This window comes from Lytechinus variegatus, chromosome 12, assembly GCF_018143015.1.
Source record: "Lytechinus variegatus isolate NC3 chromosome 12, Lvar_3.0, whole genome shotgun sequence".
Classification (NCBI taxonomy): Eukaryota; Metazoa; Echinodermata; class Echinoidea; order Temnopleuroida; family Toxopneustidae; genus Lytechinus; species Lytechinus variegatus.
In genome coordinates, this window is record NC_054751.1 from 11,508,070 (window position 1) to 11,533,331 (window position 25,262).

The following is a 25,262-nucleotide window of genomic DNA, read 5'->3' on the forward strand; positions in this document are numbered from 1 at the left end:
CATTTTCTGTTCTTTTGAAATTTAGATGAGAAAAAGAAAATATAATTTCTGAGTATATTGTAGAAATATCTGTACTCTGTACATTGTACATGTACATAGTGACTTGGACCCCTGTTACATCTGAGAGATTCCCTACCTCGGGCCGGCCCGGGGCCTACCTCGGGTCGGAAAGAAATCAGATGTAAACATCCCAAACCTACCTCGGGCCACCTTTTAGCGAACCTACCCGAGACCACATCCAGATGTAGTCTCGGGTAGGTATCGGGCCGGCCCCGGTCCACCGATTCGTAGATGTAAACGCACACAAGCTTTCGAACCTATCTCGGTCCGTTCGCCAGCTGTCAAATTACGTCATAGCGCGCGTTATCCCCTCCCCAGCCCCGTCGTTCTTCGAATGTTTTTGCGGCATGCGACATGTGAATTGTGATTGATAAAGTCTTTGATTTGAGTGAAAAGAAGCATTTCAAACGTATCCTTTTCAAGTCGATCATATCTTCAACGACTGCTGGGATCATCAGCATTCTTTCAGAATCTCGGGTAACTTCAATTAGCGCGCGCGAATTATTCGGAGCCTAGATCGAGAGCGCCTTTTAAAAGTGTCAGCAATCGGATGCCGCTCGAAACAGTACAGATAGGGCCAAAGGGGAGGGAATCAACACTGTGATGTAAACAGACCACATTTCGGACTCGGTCCGTTCGCGAAGCTAATCCACCAAAAATCTAGTCAAGGTTGCAAGTGAACTCGGTCGGGTCTCGGGTAGGAAACTTTCAGATGTAACAGGGGTCTTATTAAGTAGTCATGAGTGGGCACTGTTCTGTTGTGATTCAATCTTTGATATTAAAAAAAGAGAACCTGCCCTGAAACGATTGTCCAGTACCCCAACATTAAAATGAAGGAGACGGAAGAAGAGAAGGAGGAGGAATTAGAAAGGGAGGGAGGAAGGAATATTCCACTGCCTAACGGGCTCACGCCACCAACACGGCAGAAGCTCATTTAGCTAACAACCCTGAACACATTGAGCGAAAAGCTGTAGTGGCTCTTTCCCTTTGCCTTTTGTCTCGAGAGAGAGCAACATCGGGTTTGCGAGGAGGGAATGGGAAAATGATGATGCAGTCCATCACCCCAGGCGTGATATTCTTCTGGAGGAGTACTAGAAAGGGTTTTCTCATCATTCAACTTTACCCTATACATGTGTGTTCATACTCCTCCCTATTCTTACAGCCAGGATGGTGTAATTATAAGGTTCGCTGACATGTCATGAGTTGCATTTATAGCCATCAAAGTCATTATGCTTGTGCTATGGTTTCAAATTTCCCACTGATCATTTGACCCCACTGAAAATATTCCCATAAAGTGAAAAATGTAATATTTTTTTTATATGTACATGTACATGTAGCTCACTACATTTCTACAGTTTATATTTGAATAGACCCTACAGTATGTGGGAATTTCAGGGCTCTACAGCGCGTCCCAAAAAAAACTATACACTTTTGAAATGGCCGCCAAATAACAAATCTAGCACTTTGGGTAAAAAGACTCACATATATGGAAAGCCAATGAAGTCAACTTTCAAATGACACCAAAAAGTTGGAAAACTATTCATGCTTGAGCGAGCACTGCCCACTGAAACAAAGGGTATGAAAATTAGGGTGGGCTGGAATTAGCCTTCCAATTTTTGTCAGTTGTTCAATGTTGAGAGGCAAATCCTTTCGAACTTGCAAAGTTAAGGGTGTTGTGATAAATTAATGATCAACCGTGACCAGTTTTGGATGCTTAAGCAAATTCCATAAGTTATCGAATGAACTTTAATGCATGAATGAACACAAATTACACTTTTGGGGCAGCATTTCAACTTTATCATTTGGATCTCTTTTGGAGCAGCATTTCAACTTTATCATGGGGATCTCAGCAATGTGTTCATGGGAGTCGGCCAGTCGGGAGAATAGGGGGTGAGATAGGGCTTAAGTGGGAGAAGTAGGTTGATGAAATAAGGGTCAACAGAACATTCAGCCCCCTCCCCTCCTTCTTTCCCGCCCTCCCTCCGGTTGAGAGACTGATGGCTGTTGTCATGTAAGCAAAGTCCAGAGCAGAATGTTGGTTTAATGATTAATTATGAATTAGGCATCAACTTTTTTCCTATCAATCATTTAATCAACAATTTATTAGTAAATCAACTCATTCAATGTGCAATGTGATCAAACAAACATTCATTTTTTCCAATACATTATTTCATTAATCATCATAATCATTAAATTTTTTGGTAATCATTCAAACTGACCATGAGCCACCGGTCACTTGGCAGTTAAGTTTTGAAAGGCTACAATCCAGGAGGTGAGACAGAGAGAGAGGGGGTGGGGTTTTGGATGTGGCGGTGAAGAGGGGAAGGTACATATGACTATTAATTTGTAAAAGGACAAAAAGAAGAGGAATGCCCTTTTATCCAAGTCTTAGCATATCTCGCCCTCTTGCTTGTAACAGGTACATGTACCGTCACATTACTCTGACTCTCACGAACACACTTCTGATGTCCACAAGATGAATATGCTACACTAAAATTACAATTCCTGTTCACTCATGCATTACATTTCAATTTAGTAATTCATGAAATATGCCTATTAAAATCAAACTTATCGTACTCATGAATAGCATAACACCCTTAGCTTTGTAAGTTCCAAAGGACTAACCTCTCAAAAAAATGTATGTCTAATTCCTGCCCAGCCTAGCCAAGGTTAGTCTCTCAGGAGTAGAGAAGTGGGGGGAGGGGGTAGAGATGGAGGGAGGGGTTGCAAATGTTTTGTTGACCTTAAGCCCTTCAACTTACTTCACCTACCTAAGTCATATTATCCCCTCTTCTCCTGACCGTCATGAACACATTGTTGAGATCCACATGATCCATATGATAAAGCTGCACTAAAAATTGCAATTCATGATCACTCATGCATTAAATTTCAAGTTAATAATGTATGAAATTTTCACAAAGAACAAACTGATCACATCTGATCTTTAATTCACCAAATAACCTTCAACTTTGCAAGTACCAAACAAAAAATCTAAAAGAAATTGGAAGGCTAATTCCAGCCCACCCTAATTTGCATACCCTTTGTTTCAGTGGGCAGTGCTCGCTCAAGCATGAATAATTTCCCAACTTTTTTGTGTCATTTGAAAGCTGACTTTATTGGCTTTCCATATCTATAAGTCTTTTCCCCAAAAGTGCTTCATTTCTTATTTGGCAGCCATTTCAAAAGTGTATAGTTTTTTTTGGGACGCACTGTATAGGGCATTTCAGGGGCGAATTCACACAAAACCCCAATTAATTTTCCCCTGACTTTAATAGCAACAAGAATGCTTTACATGAACTTTTTCTTAATGCTACAGTCACAAATACCTTCACAAAGGCCGTAGGAACGATACACGCAGCAATAAATGGTATAAAATCGTTCATGCAGTGTTTGTAAAGGTAAAGTTATAAATAGGAGATCGGGGTGAGAATGTTCATGAAGCTACATGTACATGTATCTTTGAAACTGGTTTTCTGGGGAGCGTTTCATCAAAATTTTTGTCCAACAAGTTGTCAGATCTGACATCTTTCCTTGGTTCTGATTAGCTGCTAGGTAATATTACTATGGTACCTGTCGGATAACAGGATAATTTTTTTTCATGAAAGTACTGTAGTTTAGAAAAGTAGATGGAACGGGGTCTTAAAATTTAGTTTGAATTTCTTATAAGTTCTACGAAATCCTAAAGCAGTACATAGTTGACACAGTTGATCGAAGACATGTAGTTTTGAAATATCATATACATGTACCCTTTTTACACACGCTAAAATTTCCTTAACCCCGTACTATAGTTGGGGCTATAGTACGGGGCAAGCCTTGAAATAAGCACCTGTGAGCCGGGGGCAATTTTTTTTTTAAATTGCCCCCGGCTCACGGGCTTTTTACAGTAACCGGGGGCAATATTCTGGAACCAGGGGCAATTTTGAAAAATATATATATAACGGTGAACCACACCACAAATTTGTTTATAGTAAGCGCAGCTCCTGCAATTTTTTAATTAGTACATGAATAGCATATGCTAAGTATTAGGCTTATTCAAACATTTAAGAAATCAGATTTAAATGTTTAAGTGTTTTGACACCCTCACTCCACATCCCCTTCACAACCTCACACACATGGGCTTATTTATTTTTCGTCTTTAATGAACCATGATCAATGAACCCCCCCCCCAAAAAAAAAAATCTAAATAAATGAATAAAATAAAAATTAGAAAAAAAGAGAGAGAGATGGAGAAAGATAGAATTCAGATCAAATAATAAATTTAGAAAAAAAAAAAAAATTTTAAGGTTTTTTTTATGGTTTGAATCACGGGAGTGGGTGAGTGTTTGTGTGTGATTGTGGCTGTGAGGTGCACTTGGATTGCATATAAATTATGTTAAAGAAATTAAGAAATGAAATCAATAAATAAATCAGTCTATTCAAATTCCAGCACATAGCCACAGGCTATGTACATGTATTGTAGGTTCACGTACCTTAAGTTTTTCACAAGTTATTTGAAAACGCAGATCTCCACAGAAAATGCCTTTCATTCTGGGAGAGTCTGAATTCGGTGAAAATGTATTCATTAATAACTTAAATATTCATCACAATGAAGAAATCATAAAGTTTTTGGACAGTTTTCAAAAATTAACATGAAATGAAACACCATCACTTAGGCCATTACTGATAGAATTCTCACCCAGAGCTCTGGCAGACAACATGAGCTCAAATCTGGCTTGCTAACACCACACTCAATTGCACGCGGCGTGCTATTTTTTTTTTTTAGATGGAGCCTTGTTTGATTATTCATCGTCTGATATTTACCCCTCTCCAAGAAAGAAATTAAAAAGCTACAATTCACAACTATAATTTATTTTGGATTATTAAGGCTCCGTTTTGACAAGCAAGGTCGGCGACTGTGAGGATAAAAGACATCGTATGTGCTGTGAACAGGGACTTATCTCCTGTGCATTTCGAATTGGTTACACTTCGTAATTCCGAAGGTTCGTAATTCCGAAACACGTAAATTGCCTATACCTCGATGTTCGTTAATCCGAACATTTGTGGCGTTATTCCGACGGTTCGTTATTCCGAAGGTTCGATAATCCGAAAACGAAATAAGGTTTGTTGTTCCGAAGGTTCGATAATCCGAAAACGAAATAAGGTTCGTTGTTCCGAAGGTTCGTTAATCCGAAAACGAAATAAGGTTCGTTAATCCGAAAACGAAATAAGGTTCGTTGTTCCGAAGGTTCGTTAATCCGAAAACGAAATAAGGTTCGTTAATCCGAAAACGAAATAAGGTTCGTTAATCCGTAAACAAAATAAGGTTCGTTAATCCGAAAAATGAAAACCGGGAAAGCAGAGGCAAGGGGGATGGGGGCGGGGGACACTGTTGCCGTTCAATGGTTATGGGGATGGGAAGGCAAGGGCGGCCGAACGAATTTTCGTTTGGGGGGTAAAGCAAAAAAATGAAACTCATACGTCAAAATGGACACTTTGGTGATATTTTCCCCTTAAGATTATCATCTGCTTGAAGTCATTGTGTGTTTGATAGTGATTAAGTAGAGAAAAACCTTTTTTGAAGTGATTTCTTATTATGGCAAAAGGTATATTTAGGCTTTATTTTTCGGGAGAGAGTGTAATGAGCGAGCGGCTTGGTAAAACAAATTCAAAGGTGAAGTTGTAAAACGTTTTTTGGGTCAATTATTCTTAAAATGGCATAATTGCGAGGTGTTGCGAGCGTGAATCACAAGCTAAAACTTTAGGGTATTTCAATAAAAAATGAAAATAAGTTTTTAAAAATCCGAGCAGATTTCTGCTGTCATTAAAAAGATGTGCATCTAACTAAAAAATTAACACGAGCGCAAAACGCAGCTTAAACATACTGACCAGAAAAGGAACCTGTTAAAGAAAGCATTTAGTGACCTCTTTAGGATGCATATTTCACCAATCGAATGAGAGTGCGAAGCGCAAGCTGAAAATTTGCAATATTCCAGCCTGAAAACTTAACTTGTATACTTTAAAAAGAGTATTTTATTTCGAAAAAAAAAAGAAAAACGGCATATTCATTTTTGAAAAAGGAACTTTCCCATTTTTGAAAATATTCATTTCCCTGTTTTATATTTCATTTTGGGGGTGCAAGTGCCACCTGCCTCCCCCCCGGCGGATCCAACTTTCGTCAAACGGCAGCTTAAAGTTGATCTTTGTTTGTTTCTATGAAAGGGTAGTCCTAACAGTCAATAATTAGCTTTATACTTATAAAATAAAGTAAATATGTATTAACATGATAAACCCTTTTTAAATAGCCTAATGCGAGCGCGAGCTATATTTGTTTTTTTTTAATATGATGGGCAATATGTTTGTGATCTTCAAAACGAAATGCCTATGTAACTAACTTTAGATAATAACTGCGAGCAAGATCGCAAACAGAAATTTTAAATATATAAGCTCTGACCTGATCTAAAGGGGACATTTAAAGAACTTTTTGCAGTTAGCCATGAAGAAGATGCGTGTTTCAACCAGTGGCGGCGGAATATATTTTCCTGGGGGGGGGGGGCCAAGCCAAAAAAGGGGCCAATAGGGGCAATTTGGTGCAAACGTATATTTTCACCATGAGATTATCATCTGTGTAAAGAGGTTGTGTGTTTTGTAGTAATTGAATTGAGCAAAAAAATTTAAGTGATCACTGATTGGTGAATTATATATTTACGTTTCATTTCTGCGAGCGTTGCGAGCAAGCGGTTTGGGGGAAAAGAAATCAAATCTGAAGATGTAAAATTCGCCTTTTTGGTCAATTACTGTTAAAAGGGCATCCTTGTGAGATGTTGCGAGCGAATCACGTGCTCAAACTTTTGGAAAATTCATGTAGGCCTAGAATGATAATAATGATATAGATATTATTTACCCAGGGAAGCCACTTCAGTTCTGAAAACTGTTCTCCCAGCTATTATTTTTTTACAAGAATGCTTAGAATGTCCAGTTTTCAGGTTGGAAATTGGAAAATTTTGGCTCACGTTTCTCGCTCGCATCAAGTATTGTTTATTGAGGAACTCATTCTATTCCTGGTTACAAAAAAATAGTAAATGTCAGGTTTTCAGGTGGAATATCACAAATTTTAAGCTTGCGGTTCGCGCTCTCATTTTTTAGTTTGTGAGATATATATTCTATTCATGAGTCACTAAATGCAGTCCTTAAACAGGTCAGTATATAAACAAATTACAGCTCGCCCTCGAGTTAAAAATTTCTTTAGAAAGATCTTTCTCACAATAAAAAAAAACTGCTCAGAATGTTTAAGTTCACGTCTTGTTACATGAAATGTCTACTAGTTTGAGCTTGCGATTCGCGCTTTCAACATCTCACAAGGATCATTATTATAGTATTATTTTTATTACCAGCAGAAGCTGTTATTAAAAATGACATCCCCTCCAAGGCTCCAATACAAATCCTATTATCTAGAGGTTACTCGCACGCGACCAACACACTTGATCCCCTGCATCTTTAAACCATTTGCTTAGGCAGCAATTGCTCAGATAAAGTCGAAATTAGACTATGCTTGATCAGGGCGCCTATTCTTAATGAAATACATGCTTTTGGCCACAACACATGCATGTATCATCGATCGTCATTGCATAATATCGTGTAATCTTGTAATGACAACACCGTTTTTGTTACCAAAATGAATAATTTTTCATTTTCGGAAATACGAACCTTATTTAATTTTCGGATTAACGAACCTTATTTCGTTTTCGGATTAACGAACCTTATTTCGTTTTCGGATTAACGAACTTTATTTCGTTTTCGGATTAACGAACCTTATTTCGTTTTCGGATTAACGAACCTTATTTCGTTTTCGGATTGATGAACCTTTGGAATTACGAACCTCATTTTGTTTTCGGATTAACGAACCTTCGGAATTACGAACCTTATTTCGTTTTCGGATTGACGAACCTTATTTCGTTTTCGGATTAACGAACCTTATTTCGTTTTCGGAATTACGAACCTCGTTTTGTTTTCGGATTAACGAACCTTCGGAATTACGAACCTTATTTCGTTTTCGGATTAACGGACCTTCGGAATTACGAACCTTATTTCGTTTTCGGATTGACGAACCTTCGGAATTACGAACCTTATTTTGTTTTCGGATTGACGAACCTTCGGAATTACGAACCTTCGGAAATACGAACCTTCGGAATAACCGAACCTTCGGAATTACGAAGCTTCGGAATTACGAATGTATGCGATTCGAATTACTATATCACAGAATTGTGATATCCCAACTGGAAATGTGTGCATTAGAAATTGCACATGGTGAAGGATGGAAAACCGCTACCGGAAGAACGCGCGCACATGTATTACAGGAAAAAAAAAAAGACGGACGTAGCTCACTTTCTATGGTACAGGAAAAAAGACGCACTTGGCAATTTTAAACTGTGTTTATCGTAAATTGAAAGTTATTTGATTTTGGCTTTACAGATATTTAAATTACATGTATGATATGGCTTCACTGCTCACTCACGGCGGGCGCAATTGCCTAGAAAATATTTGCGCCCGGTTGTCAAAATTTTGATGATTTTGGGGCTTCATGGGCGCAATTGATGGCGTTATGAGCGTGAATTTGCGCTCAGCGCCCGCTTATTTCAAGGCTTGGTACGGGGTTAGAGCGATAGTACGGGGTTAAGATCGTAAAATGAAAGTGGGCTAAGCTTAACCCCGTACTATAGGTGGGGCTAAATGGCAATTTAGCCCCATCTATAGTACGGGGTTAAGGAAATTTTAGCATGTGTAAAAAGTGTACGAGTGAAGTACTTGTCCTACGAATGATCGACAAATGTATTTAAAGCTTGCGCGATTTTGGATATGACCCGAATGACCCCTCAGTGCGCTCGTGAATATTCATGAGCTACCACTAGTACGGGGTTAGCGAGTTTTGTGTGTAAAAGCTAGCATTCCTTTATCCGGGGTTTAACAATTTGGCATGTGTGAAAAGGAGAAAAAAAATAGTACGGGGGTTAAGGATAGTATGGGCTTAGCGATAGTCCGGGGCTAAGAAAATCCTGTGTAAAAAGGGTATTAGGCATCGTCACATGCATTATTGTGTTATTTGAAAGGAATATGATGACCGGTCCTTAGTAAAACATATACTCACTTGTATATCATGAGCCAACAGTCAACTCAATAATAATTATTGGGAAAGCTCTGCTGACCTTACTCATAACATAAATCACAGAATTACAATATCTTTGTATTATACTGGCCGTTTCATGTAAAATGTAAGCCCACTCTGTAGAGGATTGAACAATTAAAGACAATACAGTAGGCTTTAAACTTTGTGAGCAAAAGAACATTTCCACTGTAGGATAAGATATATAGAGAAGGTAGAGAAAGAGAAAGAAGGGGGGGGGGTGCAATAGAAAAAACCCTGTGAGCCAGTATATGTATATATTTATGTTCCAATAAATCATTTTATTCATGTATTATCTGACAGAAGATGGGAGCTATCCATAAACTATAGAGATGAAATCATCTTGTGGCATTTTAATCACCCATGGGCCCATAAAAGCAGGATAAAATCTGAAACTAATGGACCATAAAATGTTCTTTAAAACCCAGCTTGATATGTAAACAGAACCAGATTCTGAAGTGTTTTGTAGTAAGCAGAAGTGTGCATACAGTACCAGTCACCATAAATACACATAACATACATGTATATGTTTTGCTTACTATTTGATGATTTATAATTTATGCTTCACAATATGAATATGTTACAGGCAGAAAACTCAGATTATACATGTGTGCTCAGTCTGGATCCAGAATTATGCTAGATTGTGAAAAATTATACTTCCACTAGGCCTCCATCTATTTTCAATTACATGTATCTGACAAGCATAAAAATTGTCCTCATCATGACTGTTGTCAAGCAGAAAAAAAATCCTCTTTCAAATTCTTCTAAATCTGTATTTATAAATCCTTATATTTTATCCTTTTTAACTATAGTCTGAAAATTATGTTAGATGAATTAAAATCATGCTAAGTTTCTTAAAGGTCAAGTCCACCTCAGAAAAATGTTTATTTGAACCAATAGAGAAAAATCAGACAAGCACAATCAATGCTGAAGATTTCATCAAAATCGGATGTAAAATAAGAAAGTTATGACATCTCAAAGTTTCGCTTATTTTTAACAAAATAGTTATATGAACGAGCCAGTTACATCCAAATGAGAGAGTTGATGATGTCACTCACTCACTATTTCTTTTGTTTTTTATTGTTTGAAGTATACAATATTTCAATTTTTACGAATTTGACGATTGGGACCTCCTTGCCTGAAGCACAAAATGTTAAAATAATGGAATTCCATGTGTTCAGGGAGGAATGAAACTTCATTTCACATGACAATGACGAGAAAATCAAAATATTTCATATTTCACACAATAAAAAACAAAAGAAATAGTGAGTGAATGACATCATCGACTCTCTCATTTGGATGTAGCTGGCTCATTCATATAACTGTTTTTTGTGAAATGAAGCGAAACTTTGAAATGTCATAACTTTCTTATTTTACATCCGATTTTGATGAAATTTTCAGTGTTATGCTTGTTGAATTTTTCTCTTTTTATTCAAATCAAGTTTTTATTGGGGTGGACTTGTCCTTCAAAAAATTATGCCAATGATTAATGTTGGATTCCAAGAGGGTCAAAACAGACCTGAAAAAAAGAATCCTGTCTGCAATAATGGTCATTAATGATCAATTAAAATTTTACCATGAAAATCTATTGAAATATTCTCACCATTTTGACATTATATGCTGGGTATGGTATACATATAACTTGAAACCTTGTACATGTATACATATGTATATAAATGTATGTATATAAAGGCCTACACATGTATACATGTACATGTAGGCCTACAAATACCTAGCAGTCTGATACCCTTTTCATAAACCTATCCTCCAATTAGCCGCCGAAGAGTAATGCGGATAATTCAATAAAAATTGCGTTCATAAACTCCGAAAATAAGCCGCATTATTTTTACGAGTGCCCGTCCTGAAAATGGCGGATAATCGCCATGACAACTGGACACGCCCCCTCCGATGCGGTTGTGTTGGAAAAGGGTGACCTTGTGTGACCGCACCATGGCAATTATTCGCATTATTTGGAAATGCGTTCATAAACTCAAAATCTTATCCCGATGCGGCTATTATGCAGATAATAGCAGCATCAGAGTAATGCGGATAACTCTTTTCCTCCTCCAATTTTACGACCAAATTATGCTGCTATTAGCCGCCTAATTCATAGTAATTGGGTTTATGAAAGGGGTCTGAATGCATTCCTTTTCATACATGTATTACATGTATAAAGAAAACTGTCTCAAGGTCATAAATAGTGTCTGCTGTTAATCAGAGGAACAGAGATGTTACATGTGGTCATATCCTTATCCAATCAATCTTGATGTCTTTCAGTCGGTGATTAAACCTGTGTTCAGACGAACAAAACTTGTATTCAAGGATGTACATGCTAAAACAGTGTATAGGAGGTAAACAGTGATATCTGCATCTGAATGGTGATGAACAAAACATCACATAACAAACTACCTGTAAAACAATAATTATAGTCACAACAATGGTATATTTACCCTACATGTAGTCTGCTGTGCAAACCCTTCACTCGAGTAAAGGGTCTGAATTGCAGCCTACTCATGCCTTGTGTACTGAAGGCCCTCTCGCTCAAGTTTTGTATGTGCTAGTCTTTGCGTGGAGACACACTTGTTGATCAAAGTTTCAATCAGGGTCTGTGACTGCAGACTATATTTACCTAGGGTAGCTACTTCAGTTCTGAAAACCATTAACCCTGCTTTGGCTTGGATACCTAGGCATTCAAGCATGAAATGATTTTCTTCCTATGAGGTACATGCACCCATTCACCTCACCTGGGTTGAGTGCAGCACATTTAGCATGATGTGGGTAAATTTCTGGCTGAAGGAAAAGGGGGGGGGGGGGGTGAAAGCAATAGAAGACAGCAAAAGCTAAATTCAGTAAATTTTAGGTTCGGACCTGTAAAAAATTGAAAAAAAAAATACTGGTTCAACATGAACAGGTTGGACCAGTAGAAACAAAGGGTTAGTGTGGAGCCCTGCTATTAAAAACAAATTTGTTTGATTTTTCTCTTTCAGATTCGACCGGACGATGCAGGACATTGTCTACAAATTAGTTCCAAATCTACTTAAAAGTAAGTATATGCATCTAATACAAAGTCTTGTAGCTATTTTTTTCCAGTTATTATGAAATATAATAGCTTGTGGTTTTCTTAAAGGGGAAGTTCACCCTGACAAAATGTTTATTGCAAAATAGCAGAAAAAATAATAAAAAATACTGCCGAAGGTTTGAGAAAAATACATCAAGTAATTAAAAAGTTATTAGAATTTTAATTATTTGATTTGTGACGTCATATGCGAGCAGCATTCCTACATAGCGAATGGTAAAAAAATCAATGAAATGTCATTTTCTCAGAAAATTTAAAATGGTTTTCACTGTACCTTTTGTATATCAATAGACAAATCATTTCACACCTGATCATGAATAGAAAACAAAATTAAGTCATCAGGAACCATACAAAATTTGAAATTCATGCATTTTATATTACATAACACATGGGGCAGCTACTCGTTTATGATGTCACAAGTCCGAAACTTTGAACTCTAATAACTTTCTTATTCTTTAACGGATTTTCCTCAAACCTTCACCAACATTTTTTACTATTTTTTCTGCTATTTTTACAACAAAGTTTTCTTTAGGGTGAACTTCCCCTTTAAGTCAACAGGCAGTACACTATGTATGCTCTGCCTCTATGCATTTTTTGCAAGTTTATGATGGTTTATTGTGTATAATATGTACTGATTTTTGATCTATTGAACAAAAGATTTGTTAGATTTTAAATTTCAAAGACATTCACCTCCCCAATTGAAATAAAGACTGCTGACACAGTATTACATGTTTGATCCATAATTGATTAGATACGTCATTACCAGTATAAATCATTAGTTTATGGTATAAAGCAATTTTGAATCTTTTGAAATGGAATGTTGTACTTTCTGAAAAATTGACAGTTGTGCTATATAAGGAATATGCCCTCTAATTTCTTACTACCCACAACTGTCATGGTACAGGGGGCTGACAGGCAACCTTTCATAATTCTTCAGTGATTTTATGAACCGGCTTAAATTGATTTTTGAATTTTTTTTTTGCATATTTCAAAAGCCGGTGATTCACTCTATTGATTTGCAAAATTTCAGATCAAAATTTGTATCATTTGAAGAATGATAGCATATCTAAGCTTTTTACGAACGGACTCTACCCCCCTCCTTTGATTTTACGGACTGGCTCAAACCATACTTTGTGTACTATAAAGTCTCTGGAATGGCGCACACAGGTAAAAGACCCGAACTTGATGCTGCGCGTATGTGGTTGGCGCAGGATTTGTGCCTCTAAAAAATCATGCTCGTGGCATTAATGATTTTACGAACTGGCTCAGAACATGGTTTGTGTCGCTAAAAACAGTGTGCATGGTAGGCATGATTTTACGAAGTGACTCAAACCCTTTGTACAAATTATCAGCTTTTGAAATGCATACCTGTACATGCGCCTCATTTCACATATTGAGAAAATGAATATGAAGTGCGGACAAATTTTTTATATATTATAAAAGAATAGAATGTGTGCTTTAAATTGGTATGAATAATTGATCTGGTTTCTTTCAAAGTGAGAGGGTCTGAAAAACATTCAAACTTTAACTGCGATTATCTCAAAGTCATGTTTTGGAGGCCAGAAGAGGTTTGAGCCAGTTTGTAAAATCACTGACGAATTGAGTTCTCAAGTATTGAAAAATAGAACAATAAAATTTAAAGGAAAAAAATGGAAGAAAGACGAACAAAAAGTATTCCAGGGAAGGAGGGGGGGGGGGGTCTGCATCAAGTTTTACCCAGATATTCAATGTAGAAGAAATAGAAATATCACTTTTAAAATCTCTTTCTCAAAATTCCCTGCTACTTCCCCCTTATCAGTCATAATAATGATGCCTTCAGCTAAAGAGGAAATTCATCATCATTTGAGTAATATTTATGTTTATATTCCTTACAAATATGTTTATGAAAGTAAGGAATTATGGATTTAAAGCGGAGGTGGAGGAAATCTCTCGGTTGTCAAATACCAAAGTGTATAAAGTATTTGTTATGAAACGTCCTTTAGTACAAAACAGGATGGAGGAATATGATGACGTACATGTACTTGGTCATGTTTATCTTCTCTTGAAGTACTTCTTCCTATTGCTTGTTTTGTGTACATGTACCGTGTAACATTATCCATCCATTGAAAATAATGATAGCAGGTATTTAGTAAATATACATGTCTATCATAAAGTAAAAAGAAAATATCTTTATTTAGTGTTTGCTATTCAGTGTTGGCCTACAGTGGTGTAATGAGCCCAAAATTTTGAGAGGGCCAGATATGGCATATCGGGCAAAATCTTTCAAAAGTGAGCAAGCAAAAATTTTGACATTTTTATTACAATTTGTGGAGAGTTTGACGTGATATTCAGCAAATATCATATTCCACCCTTCTCTCTTTTCTTTCCTTTTCTCTCTTTTTTTTCTTTTTTTTTGGTCTTGGCAATGTAAAACCCCCTATCTGTATGCCACTTTACTTTCAAGGATATTGCTCTGACATACAGTATACATTCAATTCAGGGCTCAAATTAAGAATTTAAAGGGGCAAGGCCATTTTTTAAAAGGGCACTTAAGGGAAAGGGCAGGCAGTTTTCACTTTATGGGACATCCAAGGCCACCAAAAAAAGGGCATCAATAATAAATGCACTTTTCAATGGGGCACATGCACTGGATTACCGCAGGGCACCAAGGCCACAGCAAAAAAGGGCAGTTATTTTGGCCTTAAGTCTACAAATATTTGAAAGGGCATCAAGGCCATTTCTGAGGGCATCTAAGGCCATGGCCTTGGATGGCCTTGGATTAATTCGAGCCCTGCAATTCACCCGAGAATCATTTGTAGATCTGTATACATTTGTACTCTATATAGGGGCCGCGGAATGGTTTTCAAAGTGCGGGGCTGACCATGCGAAAAATCACAATCATATGGTCATTTTTGCTTTTTTGAACACGGTTTTGGAAAAAAGTGGGGGAGCTGAAGCCCCCCGCCCCCTCCCCACTTCCGCGGCCCCTGCTATAGGTGAATGCTGTTATTATGACTCCAAGTGCAATTTTGTACAGGATATACATGTATGGTGTTCATTTGATAGGTAAGAAATTGTTAATTGACTGAGTTGAAATGAAAATAAGTGTTTCACTTTTTGTTTTATTAAACTTGAAAATTTTGATTTGTTCACAATTATTTTTCAGGTGAAGAAAGGAGAGAAAAGGAGTTTTACGAATCTTTTGGTAAAACGGAGCCAGAAGAAAAAACAGGTCAGTGTATTGTATTGTTTTATTTACAGAAAGTTTTATTTTACCATACTTTTTATCCTCCATATCTGTCTCAGACTTAGTCTCAATCTTTATTTCTGTTTCATCTTTCTTCCTGTTGCCCTCTCCCCCCCCCAGTTCTGAAATTGTTTTGTGAACATTGCTTATCAATAAGTAGACCAAATATTTTGTAGATTTAAAAAATAATGAACTGGTTTGTTCAACTTCCTTTGCCAAGTTTACTTTGAAAATATTCAAATGTATTGATATTTCATTTGTTTGGATTTGGTGGTAATTTTCCATGAACCTATATATCAAATTTCTAACTATATCATGTGTGTAAGCAATTGTATTTTTTGCTTGCCATATCATTCTTGTAAACCTCTTACAATTTCCATTGCTAGGGGAATTGACACTTGCATGGTTATGAAAATACCAGTATACAAGAAAAAAAGTTGGGACTCAAAATGATTGGTAATAAATTTTGCACATAAGTGCTTGGCAAATAATCATTTTCTGATCTAGATGAAATACTTAATCATGAATTAACACATAATTATGTCCATTTTCACTTAAAAACCCCCTCTTTTTTGCTGATCTGGATAAACTACCCAATCAGAATTTAATAGGTATTGTTTCTGACCAGGCAGGTGTTAAAGCTCATTTGTTTCTAAAAAGGCAATCACATTTATATCGATCAGTATCATCCAAAATCATGTTTGAACTCAAACATCGGCCATAAGGGTGTTATCACAAGACTCCATCGCTCAGTTCAGATTCATGCAGTGAGTCTCCCAAACGCTTGTTTAGGTTGACGACAGAAGGCATCAACAAAGTGCTTTTTATATAAATTTGGGGCGCTGAGAGGATTACAAATGCGTTGAGACGAAGAGATATCAATCAGGACACTGATGAAAATCAGACATATATTACATGAGAGTGTGTGTTGTGTTCATACTAGAGCTCTATCAATGATATCAAGGAGATTGAACCTTGATGAAATGAAAATGATTGATCTACTTTGTGGCTGTTGCCAAGCAACACTGAAAAAATTATTGTACCCTTTTTTTAACCCTCTGAAGAATTATGATATAACATGATTAAAGAGTTGAAAATGCAACCCCACAAGCATTGCCAATCCATGCTGGCAAAAACAAGACAAGGCATATAGAGAAAATGTTATAGCCTTTTCACTATATGCCGATGCTCGTTATTTTGATGTTAAACAATATTTTATTTTGATATTAAACATGACATCACCATTCAGCCATACACTGTACATACTACATGTATATACCTAAAATATGAATATGGTAGGCATGTTATGTAATGTACAGTGTATATGACTGGATGGTGATGTCATGATGTTTAATTTAAAAATAGAATAAGAATAATAAGAGCTCAAGGCGCTCCCATATTACCCTGGCTAAGCTAGTCTACTGATTATGGTGCTCATAGCTTTTTTGAGGAATAACTTCCTGCTGGTACCCATTTGCCTCACCTGGGTTGAGTGCAACAGAATGGGTGTAAATTTCTTGCTGAAGGCAAATGCGCCATGGTTGGGTTTAAACCCAAGCCCCTCAGATTGAAAGACGAGAGTCTACCACTCGACCATGACGCCCCCCATGTTTGTTACATGTGTCACTGTATACCAGCCTTGCCCGTTCCATTGCCCACAACCTTGGCCTAGGTGAAATACCGGTCAAGAGTTTAGATGGTTTTGTTCAAGGTTTATTTGATCTCATCCTGTGGGTATCATCATTAGGCTATGAATATTGATGAAAGCTTGTATTATAGCCTACTGGTAATCACTTGTATACCAGACAATTCACTGATGACAGGTGAATCAATGTACAATCGTACATGTATATATGTAGATTAACTCGAAAGAAGCCTTCAAGATTTGGAATAGCTCATGTGAACCTTTTCATTTACATCACAATGGCTGATTGTACTGTCCATGATTGATTTTAAGTCAATACTACTATTCTCAATAAAATCATAAATATGATGATTTAATGATATATCATATATTCATCAGTAACAGAAATGAAAAATAAACCCATTTTTGTCTTTAAATATCAGTAGTACAATGTAGCACAAAAACATTTTGAAGCCAGTGAGATAGGCAATGATGCCAGGGCATTCACAGCCTTGGGTAATAAAATCATATAGGCCTATTAGAGTAAATGAATAATCTATGCTTCAATGTCACACATTTGGAACTGCTTCTTTCCTGTTTTTTAGACAGCCTTTCTGCTTTTTGATTAATGAGTAGGGGAAGGCGGGGTAAGTTGAGCATAGGGGCAAGTTGAGCCACCAGCCCCAGGCCAATAATGAATGAGTCAGACGTTGTGGTGGTGTCATGTATTGATGACCCATATCATAACCCCTAACCCCACCACATTGTTTCCAACTTTGAAACAAAAAGTAGTTTTTTAGAGGGAAAAATATGAATTTCAGCCAAAAAAGTAAAAAAGAGTGTGAAATAGATAAGTGCTTTATAAACACACACGTCTTTAAATATAATAAAGACATGACAACAACATTATTAGTCCATGTATGGATCTTCATTCTTGTCATAGTCTTTTATATGATGGATGCATAATAAATGTGTGGATACAAAATTTTCGCACTGAGTTCGGACTGGGGTAAGTTGAGCCAAACAGCATGGGGCAAGTTGAGCCATGGTAATTCCTATGGTAATGTATCATAAAAAACAAACAGACCATAATAACCGATTGAAATGCAAGCTGAAAGGAGCAAATTTACATGACTGCTCTTTTCCTTTTACAGGATGTTAGTATTTATAGAGAATTAGCAAGTGAAAAGACTTTAAACAAAAAATTGACATGCTGGTTCTCCCCCCATACATTTTGTACATAGTTTTTGTGGCTCAACTTACCCCAGAAGGTGGCTCAAACTTACCCCATATATGGGGCAAGTTGAGCCATTTGACATCGTTTTTTTCAAAGGTCACGACGACTTTCAGTGTGGGGATAGAAAGTTATATATAGGTGGAAAATATTTCAGAAGAATTAAATTTCAAGGCAAGGTACTTATTTGGACAAGATTATTAATCATATCAATTCCAATTGGCAAAAAGCAAAAACTGTCACAACTTACCCCGCCTTCCCCTATTGTGTGTTATATAGGGCCTATAGTCAAATACGATTGAATACACTAGTGTATTGTGCTAACCATGTCCAGGTATGCCTCAGGCAAGGCTAATATTCAAGCAATTTGTACGAGAGAGTTGGGCATCCAACACATTTTTAGGGCCTTTTCATACATGAATCTTGAATCATCATTGTAATGATGATTGCAGGTGTTTGTGATTCTAATCATGTTCTAGTTTGGATTCACACATGCTAAATATTTGTCATTAGTCTTACTTATTTTTCACTGGAATCATTTAAATTACAAATTTTTTTTACCGTGTGAAAGGGTGGTGAGTTGCATGTCTTAAAACTATATTAAAAGCAACGATCATTGAAAGAATGCAGGCAGGAGCAGTGTAGAATGTATTTGTTCCACGACATTTTCTCCGGCGACATTTGCTCTGCTGCGAATTCCACACATTATAATGGAATGACCAACTTCAATCCTGGATTCAACGCTGTACCCTATCCTAAACCTAACCCTATGGCGCATATTCTGAAGTCAGGTTTAACTTAGACCATGGTCTAACTCTGTGCTAAAATTATGGGAAGCCAAAAGTGTCAATTTTTTTTCATAAAGTTGTATGTTTCTTTTTTAACTGTGCTCTTTCCTGATTTATCGATGGTGAAAACAATAATCTATTCATACATCCTGGACAATTATGAATGATTTGAGAGCCAAATGAGCTGAAATATGATATATGTACCGTGAGTAATTTATGCCACAATTGGCTATCCATACTTAAACCACAACTTTTAATCTGAGTTTAAGTTAGACCTGACTTCAGAATATGGGCCTATATCTGTAGACGAATGAAGCCTGGAGCAATTGTTGCCGGAGCACATATCGTGTCAACGTAAAATAATGTCACTTGAACGGAGTGAATCGATGCATCAGAGGATCAGAGCTAAAGAAGCTTGAACACACGAGGGCTCAAGCCTCATCTGCGGTAGGAATGAATGCGAGATCACACCTTGAATGCAGTCTGGTGTATCGTGTGTGACCTGGCACTGACAGCTAGCTCAGACCCTGTTTAGATTTAGAGAAATTGATATCGAGCTCAATCAGATATCTTGGTAGTCACTGAATGTAGGCTACTAGGCTATACCGTATAGCAAAAGACTGCAGCTATATTGTTTTATTAATCTGTGGAGAGTCCGAGTCTAAGACGTCTACTGTGCGAGCTGTTTTTACAGTGCAGGTTTATTCATGTGATATCAAGAATTACAATTGTCCAATTCTTGATATGGACAAGGCTTTAGGTGAACTTGTAACATTTTTTGCTGAAAAACGAATTCACAAACATTGCCTTACATACATGACTTAGAAATTTGCCTGTACATTTAATATTCTTACTAATAAGTTTTGTGTGAACCTGAGTGATATTATTATGTTCATGTTGATTCTCTATCGTCATGTTTCATACGGCCTGATGTTCAGACACATGTGTCTTACTGCTTTCATTACTCTGTTCACACTTCAAACTGACTGCATTAAACCATGTGCATACTGTACATGTATGTAGCCGAATGCTGTCAGTCTGAACAAAGGGTTTCTTGAGAGCTGGCTGTGACAAGCTGTATCAGTTACTCTTAATTTAAGACATCAATCACTTCTGTATTATCTCTCCCAGTATGTTTTCATCAGCATGAGTTTTAGCCTGTAATGTAGGCGGAGGCAGCAGTTATTACCTTTTCTGTTATGCTGAACACAAGCGATACGTCTGATGTGGCAAAGACTACGTCTACCACCTATTAAAGGGGAAGTTCACCCTGACAAAAAGTTTATTGTAAAAATAGCAGAAAAAATAATGAAAAATATTGCCGAAGGTTTGAGAAAAATTCATCAAATAATTAAAAAGTTATTAGAATTTCAATTGTTTGATTTGTGACGTCATATGCGAGCAGCATTCCTACATAGCGAATGGTAAAAAAATCAATGAAATGTCATTTTCTCAGAAAATTGAAAATGGTTTTTACTGTACCTTTTGTATATCAATAGACAAATTATTTCACACCCGATCATGAAAAGAAAACAAAATCAAGTCATCAGGAACCATATAAAATTTGAAATTCATGCCTTTTACATTACATAACACATGGGGCAGCTGCTCGTTTATGACGTCACAAATCCAAAACTTTGAACTCTAATAACTTTCTTACTCTTTAACGGATTTTCCTCAAACCTTCACCAATATTTTTTACTATTTTTTCTGCTATTTTTACAACAAAGTCTTCTTCAGGGTGAACTTCCCCTTTAACTCCCGTCTGCCTAATCAATATTTACATTTATTCAAAATGGCGGAGATATATTCATAATAGCCGTGATCGCGAAGATAATTGTAACACAGAGGGATTGCCTGGTAGATTGCGCTTTTTCCATTTCCTGTTGGTAAAGCAAGAAATATATCCCTCCCGTTATCAATAACGCTACAAATGGCAGATTCTTGAAGGTCTCAGGAATGCCAAGTATATTGGCAACATAATCCAAACTTTCTTGCAGAAGTTTCCCTTGTTTATTCGTACTTGACATTTTGGATGAAGAAAGTGACGTCATGTCACATGACTTACATGTACATATTAGATATGCATTACCTTTCTTCTTTCCAATGTATTTCTGATTGGTCTGATTTATTTCTACTCATCCATATGCATAAGAATATTGGCGTCATTTCATTGTCGATAATGAAAAAACAACATCCAAATCAAGACAGGAGTTTATTGGCAGTGGATGCTTCTCATCTACAAGTAGTAGTCTTTGCCACATCAGACGTACATGTATCGCTTTTGTTTAGCATGTTACAGCAAAGACAGCTGCAGCCTCTGACAAATGTTATTATTTGACCTAAAGGTTAAGTCCACCTCAGAAACATGTTGATTTGAATCAATAGAGAAAAATCAGAGAAGCATAATGCTGAAAATTTCATCAAAATCGGATGAAAAATTAGAAAGTTAAGACATTTTAAAGTTTTGCTTATTTTTCACAAAACGGTTATATGCACAATTTAGTCACATGCAAATGAGAGAATTGATGTCCTTTACTCACTATTTCTTTTGTTTTTTTAATGTTTGAATTATACAATATTTCAGTTTTTACAGATTTGACGATAAGGACCAACTTGACTGAACCATAAAATGTAAAACAATAATAGTTCCACATGTCTAGGGCAAAATAAAACTTTGTTTCACAGGACAATGAGAAAATTAGAGTATTTCATATAATAAAATACAAAAGAAATAGTGAGTGAGTGATGTCATCACTTCCCTCATTTGCATACCTACCAGGATGTGCATATAACTATTTTGTGAAATTAAGGGAAATTAGAAAATGTTATATAACTTATTTTACATCCGATTATGATGAAATTTTCAGTGCTGTGCTTGTTGGATTTTTCTCTTTTTATTCAAATCAACTTTTTGTTGGAATGGACTTGTCCTTTAAAAATAATTAAGACTTCTTTGACTTTCTCAATTCATTCTTATCACCCTGATGTTTGTGTGTAGGCCTACTTGATTTCTAAATGATGACATCCATTCATGGTAAATTACAGAAATATCATTCTACTCTACACCGTATCAAGAATAGCAGTATTCAAATTCCAAAGAGACTACATGTACATGTATGTCTGTCTTAAGTGCTATTTATACATTTGTAGAAGCAGATTTATAATTCATGAATAGTAAATGTATGCACATCAAATGTCTTGGGGTTTATTTGAATCTTTGACATTTAGGCAGCGTTATCATTAGTGTGATTTATGTAGAAGGGTAGCAGGTTGTCTGCCTATTTTTAGGTGCCATTTTCTTCCCTTTCATAATATACATTGTACACTGTGCGTTAATCTATTTCTGATTTATACTGCAGTGTTATTTTATGAGGTTACTGTAGCTAGATGGATTGTTTGTGTAATGCAAAAGGGAATATGTACCATTCAGGACATACCTGGAAGAGCTACACTCTAAATTCCAAGGATTTAAAATAAATGCAAATCGGCTGTGGATAATAGAGTGACCAGCCGAATGTTGGATTTATGTTAAATCTTTAGGATTAACTTTGAAATCTCAAAACATTTAAATTCAAATCTTTTAGAGTAATATATAAATCTACAAGGTTTAAAACTAAATCTAGTATATTGGTCACTATTTACAGTCGATCTTCATTTATTTTAAATCGTTAAAATTTAGAGTGTACACATGTGGGTTGCCAATTGAATGCTCACTACTCGGCGATTCTAGTTGTTTTACAATCACTAACTTTTTGAGATTATATTAAGACAAAATAAAAATTTTATATTTGTTTTCTGCAAAAGTAAAGAATTATATTTGATATTTATTATTGACAGCTGGTGCTATAAAATCACTGTATTTTGTTCGATATGAATATCAGTTTATCTTGGATTATTCTATTGCAAGACACAAAATTAGCATTAATCCCCCCAAAAAAGATAAGTTATTTTTCTTAGTTTCCTGACATATGTCTGCGACCTATCAATTTGTACTTTGCGGTTCTAAAAGTTTCAATTTCATTGCCATGACAAGATCACTTGGAATCACCATTTTCTTTTTTTATTATTTTCACCATACAGATGAATTACAAAATGACATCACCAAAGACGGGGACGACGATTACCACCGGAACGATGAGCAAGTCAAGATCGTCCTAGAATGTTCCACCAACAAGCTGGGTCCACTCCGGAAAAAGTTCATCCGTATCTCTTCCCAGGCCACCATCAACCACATCAAGAAATTTGTTGCCAAGAAATTACAATTAGATAAATTTAATGAGGTTAGTATTGGCATTGGCAGGTAATGAATAAAGTAAATGCTGTATACATGTATGATCATATGTGTTATTCACATTGCGAGAGATAAATGTTTGTGAAAGGCATTTCCTAATTTTCAAGCTCTGTTGAGGCACTTCTTTTTTGCTAGTAAAGGAACCGATCAATACATTTTACTGCGACGTGCTGTTTATATGGATAAAAGTTCAAGAATTTAGTTGTTAAACTGGTTAAATTTCTTATGCTTTTTTACCCTCTCCAAGCAGAAAGTCCCTGGCTTATAATGGCAAGAAAGATAACTACATGTATTAAGAAGAATTGGCATCTGATGAAAATTATCACAGGACTTATTCAATCAAAGTAATCATCAAATTTATTTAACTCCAAAGATTAATTTATTATTCTTTTTGATCCTCTTGGGATGTATTGTTCCAATGACAAACTTAAGAATGTATTGAAGGATGTTGTTGAATGCATAATTGTTTTGAATGAGCGCTCTTTCTATTTTATGAAATATACACTTATAATGATACACAATGCATAGAAGTCATTATATGCACCTATATTTGAAAAGTTTTCATGATTGCCCATGGCATTACTACACCCTTTTTTTTTTTCCAATCAGCTTGATATCCTATGCAATGAAGAGATCTTGGGCAAAGACCACACGTTAAAGTTTGTCTGTGTTACAAGATGGCGAGCAAGGGTGAGTAGCTTTATGATGATTTTATGCCTAATTTATGCATATTTGAGGTGGAAATTTGATAGAAGGCAGAGAGTACTACCAGCGGGTTTAATAGCAAAATTTGCTGGCCCCAAGTTATGTGTCAGAGGGGTTTAAATGGTCTCAAGACAGCTTTACATTGCGGGTGTAGAGCCTGGTCAGGGGCTTTTCAAATCTAAAGCCGTGTCGTGTGTGTAACAGGGCTCTATTTTGGTGTAACAAGAAACTTTCTCAAATCTATTTGAGGTACCCACATGAATCATATATCTTGCAATTGATTACAAATTAATTTACAATTGCTTGCTTGTCTGCTTCTGAAGGAGTTTAACCGATTTGCTACAGCTAAAACTGATCTATGGATTGTTGCCATTGATTGCAAATATTTTCTTACAACATTTTGATCCATACTTCAACTGAGATGGTGGAATCTTTGTTTAACTGGCTCATAGAGCGAAACAAAATGAGGACAATACAATGTACTTGTTTCTATAGATGGGTTGTGTTAGCCCAATCTGTATTCAAGTTAACACTTATAAGGTCACGACCAAGAATTCCCGTTTCTGGGTCACTCTAGAAAATGTGCTTTCTATTATTCAGAGAGAGCATTGTCTCTTCGGTATCGGATGAGAGTTTGAGATAATGGACGTGGAATGGCGATCTTTTTCGTCTTCCCATGTCAGTCGGGATGTAATGTTAGAGCCGGGCTTCCCAAGGCATGCACTTATGTGAATGATTTTGGAGTATAGTTACACTGTGTTGATATAGTATGAGGGAGAGTGAAAGAGATGAGGGGGATATGAGAAATGGGCAGGGCTCGTGATAATATCACTTGGGGTGTTTTATAAAACTGTTTGTAAGGTAAGAATGGCAGATGGTTATTGCATAAAAAAAATTTAGAATCTACAGATGTTGATTGACATTCTGAATGTTAACATAAATTTTCTGGGCAGTGTGTTTTACTACAATTTAAATGGTTTGTTGAAATATCTAGAAAAGTTTGGGGTTCAGAATGTAGCACTGTATATCTGTCATTTGTAAAATCGTGTGATTACTTTCATAGAACAATGATCCAATTGATGGGTTTTATTAAAGAAA

General features: G+C 36.4%; 1 protein-coding gene across 1 annotated transcript in view; it reads left to right on the forward strand.

Annotated features, from left to right (window-relative positions):
• Positions 1-25,262, forward strand: part of LOC121425297 (polycomb group RING finger protein 3-like) — a 94,357-nt gene that overhangs the window by 54,909 nt on the left and 14,186 nt on the right. The window contains exons 5-8 of the mRNA XM_041621323.1: positions 12,205-12,260; positions 15,439-15,504; positions 23,249-23,448; positions 24,069-24,149. Of these exons, the coding sequence (XP_041477257.1) occupies positions 12,205-12,260; positions 15,439-15,504; positions 23,249-23,448; positions 24,069-24,149 (403 nt within the window). The remainder of the gene's footprint in view (positions 1-12,204; positions 12,261-15,438; positions 15,505-23,248; positions 23,449-24,068; positions 24,150-25,262) is intronic.